The sequence below is a fragment of the Ovis canadensis genome, chromosome 3, assembly GCF_042477335.2.
Source record: "Ovis canadensis isolate MfBH-ARS-UI-01 breed Bighorn chromosome 3, ARS-UI_OviCan_v2, whole genome shotgun sequence".
Taxonomy (NCBI): Eukaryota; Metazoa; Chordata; class Mammalia; order Artiodactyla; family Bovidae; genus Ovis; species Ovis canadensis.
Window position 1 is genome coordinate 59,607,482 of NC_091247.1, and position 26,723 is coordinate 59,634,204.

Consider the following 26,723-nt stretch of genomic DNA (forward strand, 5'->3'; position numbering starts at 1 on the left):
ATTTCATGCTCAGCTCCACTTAATTCCCTTTTGGCCTGAATGAGTAACTTTAGCCTCTGCAGAGGAAATCACAAAATTTTACCAACTTAGAACGAGCAGTTTACAAAAGCAGGTAGAGAGGATAAAAGAGAACGATCTTCAAAATTTTTTCACCCAATGTGAAAAATTACCGTGGGTAAAGACCATCCCCAAATAGGAAAAGGAGTTTGTCAAGGCTGTATATTGTCACCCTGCTTATTTAACTTCTATGCAGAGTACATCATGAGAAACACTGGGCTGGAAGAAGCACAAGCTGGAATCTAGATTGCCGGGAGAAATAACAATAACTTCAGATATGCAGATGACACCACCCTTATGGCAGAAAGTGAAGAAGAACTAAAAAGCCTCTTGATGAAAGAGGAGAGTGAACAAGTTGGCTTAAAGCTCAACATTCAGAAAACGAAGATCATGGCATCTGGTCCCATCACTTCATGGCAAACAGATGGGAAACAGTGGAAACAGTGTCAGACTTTATTTTTGGGGGAGCTCCAAAATCACTGCAGATGGTGACTGCAGCCATGAAATTAAAAGACGCTTACTTCTTGAAAGAACAGTTATGACCAACCTAGATAGCATATTGAAAAGCAGAGACATTATTTGCCAACAAAGGTCCGTCTAGTCAAGGCTATGGTTTTTCCAGTGGTCATGTATGGATGTGAGAGTTGGACTGTGAAGAAAACTGAGCACTGAAGAATTGATGCTTTTGAACTGTGGTGTTAGAGAAGACTCTTGAGAGTCTCTTGGACTGCAAGGAGATCCAACCTGTCCATTCTGAATGAGATTAGCCCTGGGTGTTCTTTGGAAGGAATGATGCTAAAGCTGAAACTCCAGTACTTTGGGCACCTCATGCGAAGAGTTGACTCATTGGAAAAGACTCTGATGCTGGGAGGGATTGGGGGCAGGAGGAGAAGGGGATGACAGAGGATGAGATGGCTGGATGGCATCACCAACTCGATGGATGTGAGTTTGAATGAACTCCAGGAGTTGGTGATGGACAGGGAGGCCTGGCGTGCTGCAATTCATGGGGTCGCAAAGAGTCGGACACGACTGAGCGACTGAATTGAACTGAACTGAACTGAACTGAAGACCATTCCTAAGAAAAAGAGATGCAAAAAAGCAAAAGGGCTGTCTAGGGAGGCATTACAAATAGCTGTGAGAAGAGAAGCCAAAAGCAAAGGAGAAAAGAGACGATATACCCATTTGAATGCAGAGTTCCAAAGAATAGCAAGGAGAGATAAGAAAGCCTTCCTCAGCGATCAATGCAAAGAAATAGAGGAAAACAATAGAATGGGAAAGACCAGAGATCTCTTCATGAAAATTAGAGATACCAAGGGAACATTTCATGCAAAGATGGGCTTGATAAAGGACAGAAATGGTATGGACCTAACAGAAGCAGAAGATATTAAGAAGAGGTGGCAAGAATACACAGAAGAACTGTACAAAAAAGAGCTTCATGACCCAGATAATCACGATGGTGTGATCACTCACCTAGAGCCAGACATCCTGGAATGAGAAGTCAAGTGGACCTTAGAAAGCATCACTTGAACAAAGCTAGTGGAGGTGATGGAATTCCAGTTGAGCTGTTTCAAATGCTGAAAGATGATGCTGTGAAAGTGCTGCACTCAATATATCAGCAAATTTGGAAACCTCAGCAGTGGCCACAGGACTGGAGGAGGTCAGTTTTCATTCCAATCCCAAAGAAAGGCAATGCCATAGAATGCTCCAACTACTGCAAAATTGCACTCATCTCACACGCTAGCAAAGCAATGCTCAAAATTCTCCAAGCCAGGCTTCAACAGGATATGAACCATAAACTTCCTGATGTTCAAGCAGGTTTTAGAAAAGGCAGAGGAACCAGAGATCAAATTACCAACATCCCCTGGATTATCAAAAAAGCAAGAGAGTTCCAGAAAAACATCTATTTCTGATTATTGACTATGCCAAAGCCCTTGTGTAGATCACAATAAACTGTGGAAAATTCTGAAAGAGATGGGAATACCAGACCACCTGACCTGCCTCTTGAGAAATCTGCATGCAAGTCAGGAAGCAACAGTTAGAACTGGACATGGAACAACAGACTGGTTCCAAATAGGAAAAGGAGTACGTCAAGGCTGTATATTGTCACCCTGCTTATTTAACTTCTATGCAGAGTACATCACGAGAAACGCTGGGCTGGATGAAGCACAAGCTGGAATCTAGATTGCCGGGAGAAATATCAACAACCTCAGATATGCAGATGACACCACCCTTATGGCAGAAAGTGAAGAAGAACTAAAGAGCCTCTTGATGAAAGTGAAAGAAGAGAGTGAAAAAGTTGGCTTAAAGCTCAACATTCAGAAAACGAAGATCATGGCATCCAGTCCCATCGCTTCTTGGTAAATAGATGGGAAACAGTGGAAACAGTGTCAGACTTTATTTTCGGGGCCTCCAAAATCACTGCAGATGGTGATGGTAGCCATTAAATTAAAAGATGCTTACTCCTTGGAAGAAAAGCTATGACCAAACTAGACAGCATATTAAAAAGCAGAGACATTACCTTGCCAACAAAGGTCCTTCTAGAAAAGGCTATGGTTTTTCCAGTAATTATGTATGGATGTGAGAGTTGGACTATAAACAAAGCTGAGCACTGAAGAATTGATGCTTTTGAACTGTGGTGTTGGAGAAGACTCTTGCGAGTCCCTTGGACTGCAAGGAGATCCAACCAGTCCATCCTAAAGGAGATCAGTCCTGGGTGTTCACTGGAAGGACTGATGCTGAAGCTGAAACTCCAATACTCTGGCCACGTGATGTGAAGAGCTGACTCATTGGGAAAGATCCTGATGGTGGGAAAGATTGAAGGCAGAAAAGAAGGGGACAACAGAGGATGAGATGGTTCAATGGCATCACCGACTCAATGGACATGAGTTTGAGTAAATTCCGGGAGTTGGTGATGGACAAGGAAGCCTGGAGTGCTGCAGTCCATGGGGTTGCAAAGAGTAGGACACAACTGAGCGACCGAACTGAACTGAACTGAAAGAAGATAAAAGGATGTAAGACAGAGCCTACTGGGTTTCAGCTTCGCTGGGGTTGACTCAGACACATGGTGTTAGTTATCCTGTTGCCCCAGTAGCACCTGCAGTGATCAGAAGTGCATGGTCCTGCCTGGTTCTTCTGTTCACTCAGACTGAGCAAGTTTTTGTTCTAGGCTGTGGCACAGTGTGAGCAGTATTATAGCTCTGCTGACAGAAAGACGTTGCAGCATCTTCAGCTTTGAGACTAGTGATGGTGAGGGTGAAATCTGTCCCAGATCCACTTCTGTTGACCTGAGATGGGATCCATGAGATGGACTGGGAGGTATACTTTATAAGGAACTTGGGAGCCTGATTTGGTTTCTGCTGCTACCAGTGCAAGCTGCTGTCAGTGTCCTGGCTGGCCCAGCAGGTGATGGCGGCTTCCTCCCCTGAAGTTTTATACAGGAGGGCTGGAGACTGGGTCAGAATAATCTCCCCACTGGAGGCTGAAACCATGCATGAAACATCAGTAGATCATAACTATATGCTTATAGAATTTACCATAAATCTAGTTAGATAAGGAAAGATTATTCTTTACACATTTCAAAAATATCAGAATTATTCATAAGCCAAATTCATGTGCTAAAGATTTCCCCATGAAGAAAGTGAATCAGCCATTGACATCATACCCCTACTCCTCTTTTGTCCAGGTATTCTCACCTGGAAACCAGAGGATCCAAAGCCCCAGAAGCTGTGATGGAAACACCATGTTGCTGCTTCTGCCTTGTCTGTGTTGCTCATGCCTCATCTCAAGGTAAAGCCCTTCTTATAAGGTTCTAAGAGGCAGGTCTCTTCACATGTTAGAGGAAGAAAATGTGCAAAATGGACATTTCATATTGGTTTAAATAGTCATGTATGTTGTGGCTCAGGTGGTAAAGAATCTACCTACAATGTGGGAGACCTGCGTTCGATCCCTGGGTTGGGAAGATCCCCTGGAGAAAGCAAAGGCTACCCACTCCTGTTTTCTGGCCTGGAGAATCCCATGGACTGAATAGTCCATGGGGTCACAAAGAGCTGGACGTGACTGAGTGACTTTCACTTTCACTTTTCATGATTGTCAAGACAGCAGGTGCCCTTGTGGCTTCACTGAGTGTATTATGTCTCCTTCTGCTGCTGATTTAGAGTTGAGACATGTTGAGGATTTTTTTCCAACACCTTCACTGATGTACAACAAACTACACCTGGATTTCCCCACTGGTTCCAACAGTAAAGAACCTGCCTCCCAACACAGGAAACTCTGGAGATACAGGTTCGATCCCTGGGTTGGGGAGATCCTCTGCAGGAGGGCAAGGCAACCCAATGTAAATATTCCTAGTATTTCTAGTATTCTTGCCTGGAGAATCCCCATGGACAGAAGAGTCTGGCAGGGTACAGTCCATAGGGTCACAAAGAGTTGGATACGAATGAAGCCACTTAGCATGAATTGCATGTATTTGGTGTGCTCAATTTAATGGGTTTGGACATATGTGCATACGCCCATGAAGTATCATCAAGATCAAAGTATTGGATACATTGTTGTCTCTTAAAATATCTATCACATTCCATTATGTATTTCATTATTGTTGTTGTCATCAGGATTTTTAATTTAATCAATTTATTTTTTATGTAATAATGAAGCCTTACTTTCTGAACAAATGTTTAAGTTCACAATATGGTGCTGAGAACTTTAGGTACTATGTTGTACAGCAGGTCTCCGGAACTTCCTCATCTCCAGAGCTGAAAGTTTACTCTCATTATTTTGAAAAGGTTTGTCCATGCTTGGTCCATGCAGAATTGAGCAAGAGAATAAAAACACACAAACTGATGTAGTCCTCTGGAGTAGTTTATGATTATGTAGAATAAAAAGCAGCTCGCATTCTCAGTCTTGGTCCCAGACACTGTTAATTCTATTGCTCTCAGTCACAGTGGAGGCTGAAGAAACTTGGGTTGTCTGGACATTTCATGGTGCATCATATAAAACAATACTGGGTGGAGGACACGTATTCAATAGATTTTATGGGCAAGAAATTGCAAGGACTTCTGGTGACTGGTAAAAATATATGTGCTCCAGAAGATGTGGTGTAAATCCTACCAAAATTCATGGGTTGCCAAGCAGTGATTGTGGCAGGGGTCCAGATGCCTGAGGCATGCTTCCACATCCTATCCAAGATAAAGAACAAGTAACTGACACTTGTCCTCCTATCACTGAGGATGACACATAGTGTTTTGAGAGTCTGTGGAATGTTGACACAACATATTAAACCCTGGGTCCACAGAACCAGCCATTGTTGTTGTTCAGTTGCTAAGTCATGTCCAACTCTTGGAGACGCCACAGATTGCAGCACACCAGGCTTCCCTGTGCTTCCCCATCTCCTGGAGTTAGCTCAGACTGATGTTCATTGAGTCAGTGATGCCATCCAACCATTTCATCCTATGTCATCCCCTGCTCCTCCATGATACAGAGGAGATTGGAATTGTGGCCATGATGACATAAAGCCAAATGTCAAGAAAGTTGATGAGAGATAAGACTTTGACATATTTTAGTTTGCATCAGTTCGGTTCAGTTCAGTTGCTCAGTTGTGTCCTACTCTTTGCAACCCCATAAGCTGCAGCACACCACTGTTCAAAAGCATCAATTCTTCGGTGCTCAGCCTTCTTCACAGTCCAACTCTCACATCCATACATGACCACTAGAAAAACTATAGCCTTGACTAGACGCACCTTTGCTGGCAAAGTAATGTCCCTGCTTTTGAATATGCTATCTATGTTGGTCATAACTTTCCTTCCAAGGAGTAAGTGTCTTTTAATTTCATGGCTGCAATCACCATCTGCAGTGATTTTGGAGCCCCCCAAATAAAGTCTGACACTGTTTTCCACTGTTTCCCCATCTATTTGCCATGAAGTGATGGGACCAGATGCCATCATCTTCGTTTTCTGAATGTTGGGCTTTAAGACAGCTTTTTCACTCTCCTCTTTCACTTTCATCAAGAGGCTTTTTAGTTCCTCTTCATTTTCTGCCATAAGGGTGGTGTTATCTGCATATCTGATGCCATTGATACTTCTCCCGGCAATCTTGATTCCAGCTTGTGCTTCTTCTAGTCCAGCGTTTCTCATGATGTACTCTGCACAGAAGTTAAATAAGCAGGATGACAATATACAGCCTTGACATACTCCTTTTCCTATTTAGAACCAGTCTGTTGTTCCATGTCTAGTTCTAACTGTTGCTTCCTGACCTGCATACAGATTCTCAAGAGGCAGGTCAGGTGGTCTGGTATTCCCATCTCTTTCAGAATTTTCTACAGTTTCTTGTGATCCACACAGTCAAAGGCTTTGGCATAGTCAACAAAGCAGAAATAGATATTTTTCTGGAACTCTCTTGCTTTTTCCATGATCCAGCAAATGTTGGCAATTTGATCTCTGGTTCCTCTGCCTTTTCTAAAACTAGCTTGAACATCAGAAAGTTCACGGTTCACGTATTGCTGAAGCCTGGCTTGGAGAATTTTGAGCATTACTTTACTAGTGTGTGGATGAGTGCAATTGTGCAGTAGTTAGAGCATTCTTTGGCATTGCCTTTCTTTGGGACTGGAATGAAAACTGACCTTTTCCAGTCCTGTGGCCACTGCTGAGGTTTCCAAATTTGTTGGCATATTGAGTGCAGCACTTTCACAGCATTATCTTTCAGGATTTGAAATAGCTCAACTGGAATTCCATCACCTCAACTAGCTTTGTTTGTAGTGATGCTTTCTAAGGTCCACTTGACTTCACATTCCAGGATGTCTGGCTCTAGGTGAGTGATCACACCATTGTGATCGTCTGGGTCGTGAAGATGAAGATCTTTTTTGTCTGTTCTGTGTATTCTTGCCACCTCTTCTTAATATCTTCTGCTTCTGTTAGGTCCATACCATTTCTGTCCTTTATTGAGCCCATCTTTGCATGAAATGTTCCCTTGGTATCTCTAATTTTCATGAAGAAATCTCTAGTCTTTCTCATTCTATTGTTTTCCTCTATTTCTTTGCATTGATTGCTGAGGAAGGCTTTCTTATCTCTTCTTGCTATTCTTTGGAACTCTGCATTCAAATGGGTATGTCTTTCCTTTTCTCCTTTGCTTTTGGCTTCTCTTCTTTTCACAGCTATTTGTAAGGCCTCCTCAGACAACCACTTTGCTTTTTTGCATTTCTTTTCCATGGGGATGGTCTTGATCCCTGTCTCCTGTACAATGTCACGAACCTCATTCCATAGTTCTTCAGGCACTGTATCAGATCTAGGCCCTTAAATCTATTTCTCAATTCCACTGTATAACCATAAGGGATTTGATTTAAGTCATACCTGAATGGTCTAGTGGTTTTCCCTACTTTCTTCCATTTGAGTCTGAATTTGGCAATAAGGAGTTCATGATCTGAGCCACAGTCAGCTCCCGGTCTTGTTTTTGCTAACTGTATGGAGCTTCTCCTCTTTGGCTGCAAAGAATATAATCAATCTGATTTTGGTGTTGACCACCTGGTGATGTTGATGTGTAGTTTGCATAAATGTGAACTATTCCCATACATTTTGAAACACACTCTTTTCAAACTATATGCCACTAATTTGAAGTGGTTATAACATTTGTGTTTATATTCATTTAATTTTTAATTTTGCATTGATTAGAAATAAAAGTATATATTTTTTCAATATATGGTTTCCACTACTGGGTGTATACCCTGAGGAAAGCAGAATTGAAAAAGATACATGTACCCCAATATTCATTGCAGCAGTATTTACAATAGTTAGGACAGTGAAGCGGAGAAGGCAATGGCACCCCACTCCAGTGCTCTTGCCTGGAAAATCCCATGGGCAGAGGAGCCTGGTAGGTTGCAGTCCATGGGGTCGCTAAGAGTCGGACATGACTGAGCAGCTTCACTTTCATCTTTCACTTTCATGCATTGGAGAAGGAAATGGCAACCCACTCCAGTGTTCTTGCCTGGAGAATCCCAGGGACAGGGGAGCCTGCTGGGCTGCCGTCTATGGGGTCGCACAGCGTCGGACACGACTGAAGCGACTTAGCAGGACAGTAAAGCAACCTAGATGTCCATTGACAGGTGAATGGATAAGGAAGTTGGGGTACATACCCACAATGAAATAGTATTCTGCTATAAAAAGAGATGCATTTGAGTCAGTTCTAATGAGGTGGATGAACCTAAAGCCTATTATACAGAGTGAAGTAAATCACAAAATGACAAACATCATATATTAACTCATATGGAACCTCGAAAGATTAGACTGATGATCCTACTTGCAAAACAGCAAAGGAGAAACAGACATTTTGGACACAGAGGGGAAGGAGAGCGTGGGATGAGATGAAAGAATAGCATTGAGACATTAGCATTACCATATGCAAAATAGACAGGCAGTGGGAGTTTGATGTATGGTTCAGGGTACCTAAAGCTGGTGCTCTGTGATAACCTAGACAGGTGGGATGGGGAGGGAGGTGGGGGGTGGATTTCAAGAGGGAGGGGACATATGTATACCTAAAATCTATTCACACTGATGTATGGCAAAACCATCATAATATTGTAAAGTAATTATCCTCTAATTTTTTTAAAAAACCCTCTTAAATGGCCTCATTGGGCAGAAAAAAGAAAAAAAAAACACCTCTTCAGCTGAATGAACATACCCTAAAACATAATTTTTAAGCAGCTATACAGAGCACCTGTTATCTTATTAAAAAGTAGATCGCTCTTTTAAAATTTAAAAAGTAAATTTAAGATGGTGTTGCTGTTTAGTCTCTTAGTTGTGTCCGACTCTGTGTGATCCCATGGAGAAGCCCACCAGGCTCCTCAGTCCATGGAGTTCTTCAGGCAAGAATACTGGAGTGGGTTGCCATTTCCTTCTTCAGGGGATCTTCTGGACACAAGGATCGAACCTGAGTCTTCTGCATTGGCAGGTGGATTCTTTACTGCTGAGTCACCAGCGAGCCTGCTATATTTCACATGTTGTGATAAGCAGTTTCTCAATGATTCTGATGATGCTGTTTGATTCCAAACAAACTCTGAGTAGCAACGTGTTTTATGTATAAGCAAAAGAATTCTATATCCATGTTTTGATGTTTGGGGGTTTTTTTTGGTAAAGAAAGTTTTTTCAAGTGTTTTAGTCTAATGCTGCTATATATTTCATGCACTTTCCTCATTTTTCTGTTTACTAATTAATGATCATTAAAGGTTAATGATTCTTCTTTGTTATAAGCCCAGACTTGCTGTCGCTATTCAGAAGCACAGTCAAATATATGCTGGGGCCAGCCTAAATGGAAAGGTTCTGAAACATGGGATATAATGACCACACTGATGAACCTGCTGTCAAATTTCCACTATCATCTTCACATATTGAAGCACATTTTTAAAACCACTTTTTCTTCTATGGTTTTCTGTAGAGTTGTTTAATGATGGGCACTCCAATGAGATTGGAAGGTCAGAAAAGGAAAATTCAATATATATCAGCACCTGCAGGCAGATGCATGGACACAGGCAAGAACTGAGAATCACCTGAGGGGCTACAGACAGCTTGCGACATCTCCACTCCCATCCCTGGGTGTCATAGGCCCCTTAATTTGGCCAAAGCCTACATTTCCAGTGACGAATATGTTCTGGCTTCTGTGGAAGCACCAGGGAATCACTTATTCTATCATTGCTTCACTTAGTATCACACTCCCCAGAGTTAAAAAAGGTTATAGTTCAGATGCACATTCTGAGTATTTTCAAAAAACCCTACTTGGAAGATACAGACTGGCTTTGCTTTGCTGAAAGGACCCTGAATGATGCCGTGAACCAGACTCCTCATGTGTAATCATCTGTCCTTTATTAAATCATGCATTGTTGTATCTGTGCTGCTGGCACTGAGGAGGGGCAAAGAGAGTTAGGGAGCTGGTCTTGCCCCTTGCATCAGACCTTCCAGTCACATTCAAAGAGCGGGTGCATCTCTGAAATGCTCTCAGCAGATGGAGGCACCCAGAGCAGCTGGGGCAGTCCAGCCTCACACACGTGCGTTTCTGAGTGGATTTTGTTCAGGTGTGTAACAGAGGGGGAGGTGTGCTATCATACTGTAGACAGTAATAAGTTGCAACATCTTCAGCCTCCAGGCTGCTGATGGCAACAGTGAAGTCTGTCCCAGATCCACTGCCACCAAACCTGGATGAGACCCCGGTTTGCAAATTGGATGCTACATAGGTGAGCAGCTTAGGAGCTTGCCCTGGTTTCTGCTGATACCAAGCTAACCATTTGCTAACACTCTGACTGGCCTGGCAAGTGATGGAAACTCTGTCTCCTAGAGATGCAGACAGGACGGATGGAGACTAGGTCATCTGGATGTCACACCTGGTACCTGAGATTGGAAACATAAAAAGGAATATTCATGTTATTGTTAATTTTATAAAAATACTATCCTGTAGAACCAGAATACACAGGCAGAGTAACTTCTAAAGCTCTCCATCCTTACCTGAGAGCCAGAGTAGCAGGAGGCTGAGAAGCTGGGTGGGGGACCTCATGTTCACTCTGAGTCCTGACTGGGACTGACTCCTGCACAAGATGTGATCAGAGCATTAATAAGTTTCCAGGGCAACAGGTTTATCTCCAGTAACATGCAAATCAGCAGAGAGTTGGGCAGAATTGGGCATAGCTGCAGGGCTGGCCAATCTTCATAACACAACATGGGTAGTGTCTGGCAGATGCCCAAATCTGATCAGCTCAGCTCAAATTTGCCTACAGACAGTATGTTTCTCCCTCGAGGCCCCAGAGCTGGATTACTCTTGTCTTGCTGACAAAGGTCACTATAATCAAAGCTATGGTTTTTCTAGTAGGCATATGTGGATGTGAGAGTTCGACCATAAAGTCTGAGTGCAGAAGAACTGGTCCAGTACTTTGGCCACCTGATGTGAAGAGCTGACTCATTGGAAAGGATCCTAGTGCTGGGAAAGTTTGAAGGCTGGAGGAGAAGGAGGTGACAGAAGATGAGATGGTTGGGTGGCATCACTGACTTGATGGTCATGAGTATGAGCAAATTCCAGAAGATGGTGAAGGACAGGGGGAGCCTGGCGTGCTGCAATCCGTGAAGCTGCAAAGAATCGGACACAACTGAGTGACTGAACAACTGTCCTTTAGCAGAATGTTTTTTGTTCTTTTCAATGTTCATAACATGCTTTTCTTCCCACCTTTCTAGGAATGGTTCTATGGTGGATAATATGTTTCAATAAATTGCAAGAAATTTGACAAAATCTCTATATTGGGTCCCTGGGGATATCACTGAGGCTGGGATGTCTTCCTGTTTAACCTGATTCCCTGATGCCCTTGAAGTGATGAACACAGAGACAGAATTAAGCATTACTGCAAAGTTTTCCCTCCATATTTAACAATGTGCCAATGGATATAGACATGCCCAAAATCTACTGATGCTGTAGAAATATTTCTCTGGGTTTACTAGAATACCATACCTGTAGAACTCACACAGAGCCAGGATTCAGTTTCTATACCAACCAGAGAAGAAAATCTCATCATTCCCGTGGAATCAGGTTGCATATTCCAAAAGGTTTTGTTTCAGTGGTAGGGCAAAATTATCTTTATAAAGATGCCATTCATGTCTCTCCTAACAAAGTGTAAAAGCAAAATCCAATAGACTCAAACAGTATCAGCTGATAAGATTAGCTATCACTGAAGTGAAGATTAGTGGCTGTCATAATGGAAAGTATCCACAATTGAGTAAAATGAGAAAAACATTTTGGAGAAATACAATAAAATGAACAAAGCATTGCTAAGCTACAAGACAAGTTCAAGCAATGTCTAGGGTGTATAGCTGAAGTCCTGAAAGGAAAAGTTAGGAATAGCAGTAGCAAAACTTTTGAAAAAAGTATTACGTCTATGATTTTCCAGGTTTTACAAAATCATTTCCAGGACTTCAATAGTTAAAAACCAAGATCAGGTCAAAACCATGAATTCAGTGGCTGAATTTAGAGAAGCCTGAGAAAAATCACACACCTTACCCACAGCTCCTTCTGTGTCCTAGCTGTAGTTGCAAATATGTTTCTAGCATTTGAGTGACCAGGAGACTATCAAGAAATGAAATGAAAATAATTTGAAATGAAGTTGTATTTTCAAATGAAAATACAACCCTAATAACTAAAAAATGAAGTCAACACAACTTAGTTTTCTTTGGATTCTGCAAGCTACATATGCATTGTGGAGTCAGTTGTTGTGACTCATTTCTCAATAACCTGCATGTTTGTCAGTTCTGAGTGGTCCCAGAAGACAAGAAGACTCTGCACTAAGTACAACCTCCAGTAGACCTTATGACCTACTGGACCAATGATGCTAGAGTGCCTGGGGTAGATAGGGACAGTGGATGGATATTACAGAAAGCTCCAGCAGGAGAACCACATTTCAGACCTCTAGAGTGTCATGTTCATTAGACTTGATGGGCAAGAAGTTGCTGGAATGAGAATGACTGGTAAGATATATGTGTGCCAAAGGATGGGATATAAATCCTACAAAAATTCATGGGCTAAAAATAATACCCAGTTGTGGATGTGACTGGTGATAGAAGCAAGATCTGATGCTGTCAAGAGCAATATTGCATAGGAACCTGGAATGGCAGATCCATGAATCAAGGCAAATTGGAAGTGGTCAAACAAGAGATGGCAAGGGTGAACGTCGACATTCTAGGAATCAGCGTACCAAAATGGACTGGAGTGGGTGAATTTAACTCAGATGACCATTATATCTACTACTGTGGGCAGGAATCCCTCAGAAGAAATGGAGTAGCCATCATGGTCAACAAAAGAGTCCAAAATGCAGTACTTGGATGCAATCTAAAAAATGACAGAATGATCTCTGTTCGTCTCCAAGGCAAACCATTCAGTATCACAGTTATCCAAGTCTATGCCCCAACCAGTAACGCCGAAGAAGCTGAAGTTGAACGGTTTTATGAAGACCTACAAGACCTTTTAGAACTAACACCCAAAAAAGATGTCCTTTTCATTATAGGGGACTGGAATGCAAAAGTAGAAAGTCAAGAAACACCTGGAGTAACAGGCAAATTTGGCCTTGGAATGCGGAATGAAGCAGGGCAAAGATTAATAGAGTTTTGCCAAGAAAACGCACTGGTCATAGCAAACACCCTCTTCCAACAACACAAGAGAAGACTCTACACATGGACATCACCAGATGGTCAACACCAAAATCAGATTGATAATATTCTTTGCAGACAAAGATGGAGAAGCTCTATACAGTCAACAAAAACAAGACCAGGAGCTGACTGTGGCTCAGATCATGAACTCCTTATTACCAAATTCAGACTCAAATGGAAGAAAGTAGGGAAAACCGCTAGACCATTCAGGTATGACCTAAATCAAATCCCTTATGATTATACAGTGGAAGTGAGAAATAGATTTAAGGGCCTAGATCTGATAGATAGAGTGCCTGATGAACTATGGAATGAGGTTCGTGACATTGTACATGAGACAGGGATCAAGACCATCCCCGTGGAAAAGAAATGCAAAAAAGCAAAATGGCTGTCTGGGGAGGCCTTACAAATAGCTGTGAAAAGAAGAGAGGCGAAAAGTAAAGGAGAAAAGGAAAGATAGAAGCATCTGAATGCAGAGTTCCAAAGAACAGCAAGAAGAGATAAGAAAGCCTTTTTCAGCGATCAATGCAAAGAAATAGAGGAAAAGAACAGAATGGGAAAGACTAGAGATCTCTTTAAGAAAATTAGAGATACCAAGGGAACATTTCATGCAAAGATGAGCTCGATAAAGGACAGAAATGGTATGGACCTAACAGAAGCAGAAGATATTAAGAAGAGGTGGCAAGAATACACAGAAGAACTGTACAAAAAAGATCTTCACGACCAAGATAATCATGATGATGTGATCACTAATCTAAAGCCAGACATCTTGGAATGTGAAGTCAAGTGGGCCTTAGAAAGCATCACTATGAACAAAGCTAGTGGAGGTGATGGCACTCCAGTTGAGCTATTTCAAATCCCAAAAGATGATGCTGTGAAAGTGCTGCACTCAATATACCAACAAATTTGGAAACCTCAGCAGTGGCCACAGGACTGGAAAATGTCAGTTTTCATTCCAATTCCAAAGAAAGGCAATGCTAAAGAATGCTCAAACTACCACACAGTTGCACTCATCTCACATGCTAGTAAAGTAATGCTCAAAACTCTCCAAGCCAGGCTTCAGCAATACATGAACCGTGAACTCCCTGATGTTCAAGCTGGTTTTAAAAGAGGCAAAGGAACCAGAAATCAAATTGCCAACATTTGCTGGATCATGGAAAAAGCAAGAGAGTTCCAGAAAAACATCTATTTCTGCTTTATTGACTATGCCAAAGCCTTTGACTGTGTGGATCACAATAAACTGTGGACAATTCTGAAAGAGATGGGAATACCAGACCACTTGACCTGCCTCTTGAGAAATCTGTATACAGGTCAGGAAGCAACAGTTAGAACTGGACATGGAACAACAGACTGGTTCCAAATAGGAAAAGGAGTACGTCAAGGCTGTATATTGTCACCCTGCTTATTTAACTTCTATGCAGAGTACATCATGAGAAACGCTGGACTAGAAGAAGCACAAGCTGGAATCAAGATTGCCGGGAGAAATATCAATAACCTCAGATATGCAGATGACACCACCCTTATGGCAGAAAGTGAAGAGGAGCTAAAAAACCTCTTGATGAAAGTGAAAGAAGAGAGTGAAAAAGTTGGCTTAAAGCTCAACATTCAGAAAACGAAGATCATGGCATCTGGTCGCATCACTTCAGGGGAAATAGATGGGGAAATAGTGGAAACACTGTCAGGGTTTAATTTTGGGGGCTCCAAAATCACTGCAGATGGTGACTGCAGCCATGAAATTAAAAGATGCTTACTCCTTGGAAGAAAAGTTATGACCAACCTAGAGAGTATATTCAAAAGCAGAGACATTACTTTGCCAACTAAGGTCTGTCTAGTCAAGGCTATGGTTTTTCCTGTGATCATGTATGGATGTGAGAGTTGGACTGTGAAGAAGGCTGAGCGCCAAACAATTGATGCTTTTGAACTGTGATGTTGGAGAAGACTCTTGAGAGTCCCTCGGACTGCAAGGAGATCCAACCAGTCCATTCTAAAGGAGATCAACCCTGGGACTTCTTTGAAAGGAATGATGCTAAAGCTGAAACTCCAATACTTTGGCCACCTCATTCGAAGAGTTGACTCATTGGAAAAGACTCTGATGCTGGGAGGGATTGGGGGCAGGAGGAGAAGGGGACGACTGAGGATGAGATGGCTGGATGGCATGATGGACTCGATGGACGTGAGTCTGAGTGAACTCCGGGAGATGGTGATGGACAGGGCGGCCTGGCGTGCTGTGATTCATGGGGTCGCAAAGAGTCAGACACGACTGAGCGACTGAACTGAACTGAGTGATTAGTGAATATTGCAGGGGTTCAGATCAATGTGATCTACTCTTCAGTGGTCAATACAATGCCTCTCTCGGATAGAGGTCATTTGGGCAATGGTTGGTTTAGAATTCATTCTTGCTGCATATCTTGGTCACGGCTGGACATAAGATGACCTCTTCAGTTGGCCCCTTTTCTTCAAGTTGTCCAATATCAATAATCTATGCAAAGTTAGGGGACTTGCCTGGTGACACAGTGGGTGAGAATCACCTGCCGATGCAGGGGACACAGGCACAGAGCAGCTAAAGCCCATGCACCACGCTACTGAGTCTGCACTCTAAAGCCTATGAGCTGCAACTTCAGAAGCCTGAGCACTCCATAGCCTGTGGTCAATGGTAAGAGAAGCCACCACAATGAAAAGTCAGTGAGTGCAATGAAGAGGAGCCCATTCTCACTAATAAAGACAAAGCCTGCATGCAGCAAGAAGATCCAGAACAAAAAAGGTAAAATAAACAAATAATTAAATTATTTATAGGGCTTCCCGGTAGCTCAGTGGTAAAGAATCTGCCTGCAATGCAGGAGACCCCGGTTCAATTCCTGGGTTGGGAAGATCCCCTGGAGAGGGGATAGGCTACCCATTCCAGTATTCTTGGGCTTCCCTGGTGGCTCAGCTGATAAAATTTTTATACAGCATTAGGAAGGATGGCTAAAGAATGACCTAAAGAAAAAAAACCTTAAAAATCACTGTGCATTTTAAAGTGTAGTTTGTCCTCTAATCTACCCAAGAGATCTGTCAACCAATATTTGTTACACAGTCTAAGAGCTGGTCAAGGAAACAAATTACATGCTGGTACAATATTTGTAGCATAAATATGAGACTTTAACATCTACTGGTAAATAAATCAATTCTTGATAATTGTCTCTCCTGAAATTCTGATATGCTTCCCATTTTCAGGCTGATAATTGTTGCTTATACTGTACTTGGAAATATCTGATTTGATCCACGGCAGATGGTGACTGCATCCATGAAATTAAAACATGCTTGCTCCTTGGAAGAAAAGTGATGACAAACTTAGTGTATTAAAAGGCAGAGACATTACTTTGCTGACAAAGGTCCATCTAGTCAAATCTATGGTTTTTCCAGTAGTCATGTATGGATGTGAGAAAGTAAAAGTGTTAGTTGCTCAGTTGTGTCCTACTCTTTGTGACCCCATGGACTGTAGCCTCCCAGGCTCTTCTGTCCTTGGGATTTGCCAGCCAAGAATACTGTGGGTTGCCACTTCCTTCTCCAGGGGATCTTACTGACCCAGGGATTGAACCCAGTCTCCCGCACTGGAGGCAGACTCTTTAAGGTCTAATGCACCAGGGAAGCCTATGGATATGAGAGTTGGACCATAAAGAAGGCTGAGTGCCAAATAATTGATGCCTTTGAACTGTGTGGTGTTGGAGACGACTCTTGAGAGTCCCTTAGACTGCAAGGATATTCAACCAGTCAATCCTAAAGGAAATCAGTCCTAACTATTCATTGAAATGACTGTTGCTAAAGCTGAAACTCCAATATTTTGGCCACCTGATGAGAAGAGCCAACACATTAGAAAAGACCCTAATGCTGGGAAAGCTTGAAGGCAGGAGGAGAAGGGGATGACAGAGGATGAGATGGTTGGATGGCATCACTGACTCAATGGACATGAGTTTGAGCAAATTCCAGGAGATGGTGATGGACAGGAATGCCTACAGTCCATGGGGTCGCAAAGATTCAGACATGACTGAGGGGCTGAACAACAGCAATTAATTTTTCAGTGATTCAGTCTTCTGTTTGTTAATTGGTCAGTTTAATCACTATTATCTTTATAAATCACAAGTAATATATTGGTGAGAAAATTATTAACCACATTTCAACTTATAAGGAAAAAAAAGACTGAATAATGAATATCTCAGACCCAGAACATATAGCATTATTGTGAACATAACTATGATGAGGATTTTCATAGCCTGCAATGATTTACATTTTAACTTTAGACAATATTATCTCCATTCATGCCCTTTGAACTAGGACTGGGTTGGAATAGTATTTCAATGTGAGCATAACCATTTGTGGGAGTTTTAGAAATAGTGTTTAAATAGGACAATGCTATAGCTGAAGCTGATACATGAGTTTGAGCAAACTCTGGGAGATAGTGGAGGACAGGGAAGCCTGGTGCACTGCAGTCCATGGGGTCCCAGAGATGGACACAACTTAGCGACTGAACAGCAACAGTAAAAGCTAGTACTATACCTCATTTGTTTCATTTTTGTGATCACTTTGCTCAAATGCATGTGTTGTGGGTATAAGCATATATAAAAATGGTATATATTTAGTTACATAAGCTTCTATATGCATTAAACATGTATAAATAAGTATCTGCAGCAGCAATACATCAAATAAGTATATGTGCACAGACTGCGTATTATATACACAGCACAAATTTTCCACAAATGAGGTATTTGTCACAAATTATCATCAGCTTTGATAAAAAGTTTTCAGTATCATGCACTTTATCCCAAACAAAGTGAAAATATACACTAAAAGAAGTGATATTTCTACAGAGTATTCAGACACACAATCACCAATTTTCTCCACGCAATAGTATAATGCGATAGAATATTATATGAAAGTAATCTGAATTGTAGGCCTTGATAACATAAACCCAAGTGTAAAGAAAGCTGAGGAAGAGATAAGATTTTGAGACAGTTCAGTTTTCATAAATGTGACCTAATCCCATGTTTTGAAACACACTGTTTTCAACCTATTTCCCACTGTTTCCATGAGGTTATAAGGTTTGTGCCTATATTCATTTCATTTTTAATTTTGCATTGATTGGAAAGTGAAGCTGGTTTTTTTGATATATGGCCTTAAAAGGAAACCCTCTTAAATGGCTTCATTGGGCAAAAACAACCGAAAAAACAAAAACTCTTTAGCTGAATGAACATACCCTAAAACATAGTTTTTAAGAAGTTGTATAGATCACCTGTTATCTTGTTAAAAAGTAGACCCCTCTTTCTTTTTAGACACCAAAAAGCTATGACCAACCTAGAAAGCATATTAAAAAGCAGAGACATTACTTTGCCAGCAAAGGTTTGTATAGTCAAAGCTATGGGTTTTTTCAGTAGTCATATATGGATGTGAGAGTTGGACCACAGAGAAAGTTGAACACCGAAGAATTGATGCTTTTGAACTATGGTGTTGGATAAGACTCTTGAGAGTCCTTTGGACAGCAAGGAGATCAAACCAGTCACTCCTAAAGGAAATCAGTCCTGAATATTCATTGGAAGGACTGATGTTGAAGCTGAAGCTCCAATACTTTGGTCACCTGATGTGTGGAACTGACTCATTGGAAAAGACCCTGATGCTGGGAAAGATTGAAGTTGGGAGGAGAAGGGGACCACAGAGGATGAGATAGTTGGATGGCATCACCGACTCAATGGACATAAGTTTGAGCAATCTCTGGGAGTTGGTGATGGACCAGAAAGCCTGGAGTGCTGCAGTCCATGGGGTTACAAAGAGTCAGACACAACTGAGCAACTGAACTCAACTGAACTCTTAAACCTGAAAACTAAATTTAAGGTGAGTCTGGTCTATTTTTCATTTTGTAATAAGCAACTTCTCAGTGATTCTGATGATGCTGTTTAATCCAAACAATTTTTGAGTAACAAGGTATTTTAAATAAATAGGTAAAAGAATGCTATATTCACATTTTGGTGTTTGGGGTGTTTTGGAAAAGAAAGCTTATTCAAATGCCTTTGTCAAATGATTGTCTTATATTTCATGCAGTTTCTTCATTTTTCTATTTACTGTATTGTTTAATGAGTTTTACTTGTTATGAGCCCAGTCTTGCTGTACATATTCAGAAGCACAATCAAATGTATTCTGGGGCCATTATAGGTGGCAATCTTCTGAGATATGATATATATGACCATATGGATTAACCTGCTTTCAAAATCTCCACTATCATCTTCAATTCTGGAGGCACATTTTAAAAACTGCTTTTTTGGTGTGGTTTCCTGTAGAGTTGTTTAACGATGGACACTCCAATGAGATTTTGAGGTCAGAAGAGAAATATTCAGTATTTATCAGCACCTGCAGGCAGATACATGGACACAGGCAAGACTTGAGAATCACCCGAGGGGCTGCAGGCATCTTGCAACATCAGCACCCCCAAGCCTGGGCATCAGAGACAGGCTACATGTGGGTGATCATAGCCTACACTTCCAGTGGCAAACGTGCTCTGGCCTTTGGGGAAGCACCAGGGAATCACTTACTCTACTACTGCCTCACATTGCCCACACATTACAGGTTATAGTTTAGAGTCACATCCTGTGTTTAAAAAAAACCCTACTTGGAAGACGTAGATTTGTTTTTCTCTTGCTGAAAATCCTGGTTAGAACCATAACTTAGACTCATGTGTAATCATCCATCCTTTACTTAATCATAAGAGGCGTCAGCATGTCTGTTCTGCTGGCACTCAGGAGAAGGAAAGAGAGTTAGGGTGCTGGTCCTGCCTCTTCCACCAAAACTTCTAGTCACATCCAAAGCCAGGGAGCATCTCAGAAATGCTCTCAGCAGATGGAGGCACCAAGAGTTTCTGGGCAGTCTAGCCTCACACATCTGCTCCCCAGGGTGGTTTATGTTTGGGTGTGTAACACTGTAGGAGGTGTGCTATCAGTTTGTAGCCAGTAATAAGTTGCAGCATCTTCAGCCTCCAGGCTGCTCGTGGTGAGAGTGAAATCTGCCCCAGATCCACTGTCACTGAACAGGGAGGGGGCCCCAGTTCCCAAACTGGATGCTGCATAGACCAGGAGCTTAGGAACTCACCCTGATTTCTGCTGATACCTGTCTAACCATTTGCTAATGCTTTGACTGGCCCAGCAAATGATGGATACTCTGTTTCCTAGAGAGGCAGACAGGGATGGAGACTGAGTCATCTGGAGGTCACACCTGGCATCTGAGATTGGAAACACAAAAACCCATATCCATGTTATTATTAATGATATGAGAGGACTATTCTGTAGAACCAGAATACATGGGCAGAATAAATTCCTAAAGCTCTCCATCCTTACCTGGGAGGAGCCAGAGCAGCAGGAGACCGAGGAGCTGAGTGGGGGCCCTCATGTTCACTCTGTGTCCTGACTGGGACTGATTTCTGCACAAGATGTGATCAGAGAATTAATAAGTCTCCAGGGCAGTGGGTTGATCTCCAGTAACATGCAAATCAGCAGAGGATGGGGCAGAGCTGGGCACAGCTGCAGGGTTGGTAGTGTCCATAACACAGCACAGGTGCAGTGTCTGAAAGTGAATGTCACTCAGTCGTGTCCAACTCTTTGCAACCCCTTTGTAGCCCTCCAGTCTCCTCCGTCCGTGGGATTTTCCAAGCAAGAATCTTGGAGTGGGTTGTCATTTCCTTCTCCAGGGAATCTTCCTGACCCAGGGATTGAACCTGGTTCTCCTGCATTGGAGGCAGATTCCTTACCATCTGAGCCACCAGGAAAGCCCAGTGTCTACCAGATGCCCAAGTCTGATGAGAGCAGCTCAAATTTGCCCACGGACAGTACGTTTCTCCCAGGAGGTCACAGAATTAAATTACTTTTCTGTTATTTTAGCAGAGTGTTCCATTATTATTTTCAATATTGATACATTTTTTCCCTGCTACTTTCCCCTCTAAGACAGGTTCTATCATGGATGACATATTTCAGGAAACTGCAAGAAAATTTTACAAGATCTCTGCATTGGGTATCCAGGGATATTGCTGAGTCTGGAATGTCTTACTGTTTGACCTGATTCCATGATGCACTTGGAGTGATTAATTATTAGCAGAGAAACAGAACTCAGGATAACTCAGAGTTTCTCCTCCATATTTAACAATGCACTGCTGGATACAGACATGTGCAGAATCTACTGATGTTGTAGGAAAATTTTCTGAACTTGTGTGTTAGTTGCTTAGCCTTGTCTGACTCTTTGCAACCCCATGGACTGTAGCCTACCTCTGGTTCCTCTGTCCATGGGATCCTCCAGGTAAGAATACTGGAGTGGCTTGCCATTTTCTTCTGCAGGGGATCTTCCTGACCCAGCGATTGAACCCATGTCTCCTGCATTACAGGAGGATTCTTTACCATCTGAGCTTCTAGGGAAGCCTGTGTTTAATGATGTGCTGATGGATACAGACATGTGCAGAATCTACTGATGTTGTAGAAAAATTTCTCTGAATTTGGTAGAGGAAAATCCCTGCTGCATTCTCACAGAGCCGGGATTAGGTTTTTCCACCAGCCAGCACACAGTCTCATCATTCATGGGGCATGAGGGTGCATGCTCCAAAAGGCTTTGTTTCAGTAGATGGTGAAATTATCCCTGTAGTAGATGCCACTCATGCCTTTCCTAATTAAACAACAACAACAACAACAACAACAATAGACCCAAACAGTATCAGTTGACAAGTTTAGATTAGGTTGTGGAAAAGGTTAGTGACTTTCATGACTGAAAGCACCCACAACTGAGCACAATAAGAAAAAATATTTTTAAAAATACAATAAAATGAGCAAAGCATTAGCAAGCTGCAAGAGAACTTGTAGCAATCTATTGCATATATAACTGAAGTCCTAAAAGGAAGACGTAGGGAGAGCAGTGCAAAAATTTTTGAAAAATATGTCTATGATTTGCCAGGATTAAACAAAATCACTTCAAGGACTTTCCTCGGTAAAAATCAAGATCAGGTCAAAACCATGAATCAAGTGGTTGAATTTAGAGAATGCCGAGAAAAATGACACACCTTACCCGCAGCTCCCTCTGGTGTACTGGCTGTAGTTGCAAGTAAGATTCTAGCATTTGAATGATCAGGGGGAATATCACGAAATTATCTTCAAAATAAAAATATAACCCTCATAACTAAAAAGTGGAGTTGCAACTTAGTATTCTTTGGATTCCATAAGTTACATATTGACTCATTTCTTAGCAACTCGTAAGACTGCTAGCTCTAAGCGATCCCCAGAAGCGAAGAATCTGCACTAAGTACGACCTGCAGTGGGCCTTATAACCTAGTGGACCAGTGATGCTGCAGTGCCTGGGGTAGATAGGGACAGCAGCTGGATGTTACAGAAAGCACCTGCAGGAGAACCACAGTTCAGACCTCTAGAGTGTCATCATGTTCATTAGACTCGATGGGCAAGAGATTGCTGGGATGTGGATGACTGGTAAAAGTGATTTCACCCAAAGGTCCATATAGTCAAAGCTATGGTTTTTCCTGTAGTCATGTACAAATGTGAGATTTGGACCATAAAGAAGGCTGAGTGCTGAAGAATTGATGCTTTCAGAAGATGGTGCTGAAGATCCCCTTGAACAGCAAGGAAATCAAACCAGTCAATCCTAAAGGAAATCAACCTGAATATCCATTGGAAGGACTGATGCTAAAGCTGAAGCTCCAACTCCTTGGCCACCTGATGCAAAGAATCGATTCATTGGAAAAGACCCTAATGCTGGGAAGAATTGAGGGCAGGAGGAGAAGGTGACAACAGAGGATGAGATGGTTGGATGGCATCACCAACTTGGTGGACATGAGTTTGAGCAAACTCCGGGAAATAGTGAAGGACAGGGAAGCCTGGTGTGCTGCAGTCTGTGGGATCACAAAGATTCCTACAAGACTGAGTAACTGAACAACAACAACAACAACAGGATGGGATTGAAATTTTAGATAAATTAATGGGATACTAATCAGTGACTATGGTAGTGGTTCAGATGCCTGAGGCATGCTGCCACATCCTATTCAAGGTAAAGAACAAGCAACTGATCCTTGACCTCCTATCACTGAGGATGAACCCCAGTGTTTTTTAGGCTCTGTGTAATGTGGACACAACACATAATACCCCAGGCTACACTGGACCACGTATTTATTGGTTAATGTCAAAATCTGTCCCTTGGAGTATGAGATAGCAACCCATTCTAGTACTCTTGTCTGAAAAATCACATAGCCAGAGGAGCCTGGCAGGCTACAGTCAACAGGGCTGTACAAAGTCAGACACGACTGAAGCAACTCAGCATGCCTAATTAAATATGCGATTTTAATTGCAATGGCTATGGAACCCATTGTGTTGAAATAGAAAATCATGTCTAATATGTTTATTTCTTTTACCAGAAAGTATTATATTGTCCTAGCAATCTGGAATTATTTTACTTCGATCATAGCGTGTCATGACGTAACTAGCTGGTGCATTATTAATTCAGAAATATTTTTAGAACATTAAAGTATTCACTTTCTATAAAACAACAGTGGAAAAAATAGACATTAGATGACATAAAATTGCAAACTTTGAAGATCCTTTTCCAGTTAGACATTAGTCTGTATTATTAACTTTATTCTGTATTATTGACTTAATAATTAAGTTAACTTTATTCTGTATTATTTTCCAAAATTGTCTATGGTTATTAGACTGGATGCATCTAATTGACAAATGTAGACAACTCAGGGTGGAGGAGGCTGATCTTTCAGTCAGTTCCCCTTTCACAGAACTGGCTGCTACAGGACACAGAACCCCTTACAGTCCCTGCTGCTTCTGCCAGGACCAGGCTATGCCGCTGATGGAGACTTAACGCATGGTACCTGAGGGGCAGACAAGACACTCATGGTCCAGAGCCCTCGCTGCAAACTCTTCCCCTGAGATCTCCACCATCTTCCTCTAACACAGACTCAGAGCATCTGCTGTCAGTTCCCCAGAGAAGCTGCACTTTGAACAGCTGAGCCACCCAGGCAGGGAGGTTTATGTTCAGGGCTGTATCACTGTGGGAGGAGCTTCTGTACCTTGGTAACAGTAGTAGACTCCAGCATCCTCAGCCTGCACACTGCTGATTGTAAATGTGAAATCTGTCCCTGACCCACTGCCAGTGAGCCTGTCTGAGACTCCAGAGTAACGGTTGGAAACCTGATAGATCAGACCCTGTGGTGATTGGCCTGGTTTATGTTGAATCCAATTCAAATAGGTATTTCCATCACTATGTACCAGGCTCTGACTAGACTTGCAGGAGATGGAGGCCGTCTCCCCAGGGATGACAGACAGGGAGAGTGGAGTTTGGGTCAGCACAACATCCCCACTGGATCCTAAAGGAATGACAGAGAATTAGGAAGCTACAAATATTAGCAATCATTTTTATTGTTTCCATTTTCTGATTTATTTTAGCTAAAATATTAATACTACTTTGTATTACTCTCATTATCTGTGATCATACAGCATAATTGTACAATCACAATAATGAACTTGATATCTGTGAAGTGTAAAGAGACCTTTAAACATACTCTACATCATCCCCACTTCCTCCGTCACAGACCTGACCAGAGCACAGGACCTTCTTCCTTCTGGAACTTTCCTCACTCTCATAGATCTAAGGTTCCCATGCCCATCTGCAGGACAAGTCATACACATCTAACAGAGAACACATGTGGAGAGCAGTGCTGCCCCAGAGCTCACCCCCACCCCCCAGCCTCCTTCTCATCCCCCTCCGTCCTTACCTGGGATCCAGAGCAGGAGGACCCCCAGGAGCTGAGCAGAGAACCTCATGTTCAGAAGTATGGACAGAGGAGTCCTGATAAGTCAGAGCAAGACCAGAGTTGAGCTTTTATCTCAGACTTGCAAGGGAAGGTCCTCCCTGGGAAACCACATGCAAATCCCCTGGTCGGGGCAGAGGTGTGGACAGAGCCAGAGGGAGGGTGGGAGGGGTCAGCTTTCAGCAAAGTGAAATAAAGGTCTTCTGTGTTGAGATGTAAACCAATGGCTACAGTCTACACTGCTTGGAGCAGTGGGACAAAGAATCTCGCTGTGAAAGTGCAGATTGTTTGCAAGAATCCAGTGCACACGGGCCAGGACTCTAAGAAAGCAACGGGGACCCTTCTTGTGGACACGTATGTTCAGGGTTAGCATCTGGGAGGGAATGTCCATCTCACTCTGATTCTTCCCAGCTGATCTAGATAAGAGAACAACTTCTTCCCCACTAGTATTGACCCTCAGGATTTCCTCCAAAGAATATCATGAAGTTGAGCTGCTTCAAGAACTGTCAGATAATTGCAGTTCCCAAGTTACCTGTTTAAGAATATTAGAATCAATTGTTAGAATTGATCCTAGCAGCAAGTGAATTAACTCGCAAAGAATACTTAAGTCAAAAGAAATTGCCAAGGAAAAAAATAATATATATGTTGTTCAGAGAGCTAATAGTTCAGTTTAAGACAATAAAAATTGATCAGACTTTTATGCCTAAATCAGTGATATGAAATTCCTGAAACTCAGTTTTTTCAACCTGGTGCATGTGCTACCATAATTCTATCTGTGTCTGTCTCTGTGTCTCTGTGTCTCTGTCTGTCTGTCTCTCTTTCTCTCTCTCTCTAAATATATATATTTATATAAAGCAGGTTAGTCAAAGGAGTTTTTGAGGAAAATATTCGCTTGAGATGGTGGACAGTATGAAAAAAGTGTGACTTTGTGTTTTTTGTCTGCGTGGTGCTTAGAAACACTTTTCCTCTGTGGACTCAGGTAGAATCAGGTGCTGTAGGAGTTCCTGGTTCCCTCAGCTCTGTGTGAGGACCTAAGGCTCCGAACACCTGTGTGTTGGAATCTACAGCCAGGAGTCTACATTTCCAAAGGAGATGCTGTTTGTGAGAATTTGTGAGAAATGGCAGTGGCCAGATCCTTTATTTGAATGTCTCAGGGTGGCCTGTGTCTGTCGCTGACGCATTCCTTGGCTTTTACCTACAAATGGTCCGCGTGGAACAGGATTCTGGGCCGCTCGTGCTCAGAGGCCCATTCTGTCACAGCAGCTTCCTTAGGGAGACAAACAAGACCATTGTCCTGTGTCAGCCTGATGCAGGTCATGTTGAATTGAATAGGACCAGAAAAATAGTGCCAATATTTTGTCCTGAAAACAGAATCTTAAAAATTGTTAAAAGTAGACTTTGCTGTCTTTTTAAAATTGGATAATTTAAACCAAAGGCATGCATGCTAAGTCACTTCAGTCTTGTCCAACTCTTTACAACGCTATGGACTCTAGCCCACCAGGTTCCTCTGTCCATGGGATTTCCCAGGCAAGAAAACTGGAATGGGTTGCCATGCCCCTTCTCCAGGGGAATTAAACCCAAAGACAGGCTTAACTGGCCTTGAAGACAAATTAACTAATACGATACTCTAAGATTCCACTATAATGCTTGGTCTGCATATTTTCTTGGAAATATTCAAGAATAAACTTTTAAAA

General features: G+C 42.2%; 2 gene segments (V, D, J or C); both read right to left on the reverse strand.

The window, feature by feature from the left end:
- LOC138436896 (immunoglobulin kappa variable 2-29-like) overlaps nt 1-25,125 on the reverse strand; it is an 80,444-nt gene extending 55,319 nt beyond the window's left edge. Inside the window, 2 exon segments of the V gene segment in view lie at nt 24,275-24,585; nt 24,994-25,125. Coding sequence covers nt 24,275-24,585; nt 24,994-25,042 — 360 coding nt within the window.
- On the reverse strand, nt 9,877-21,877 carry LOC138436897 (immunoglobulin kappa variable 1-5-like). The segment is given in 4 exon segments: nt 9,877-10,418; nt 10,533-10,612; nt 20,319-20,448; nt 20,564-21,877. Coding segments are annotated over 4 exon segments (291 nt in total).
- Nucleotides 25,126-26,723: the final 1,598 nt, after the last annotated feature.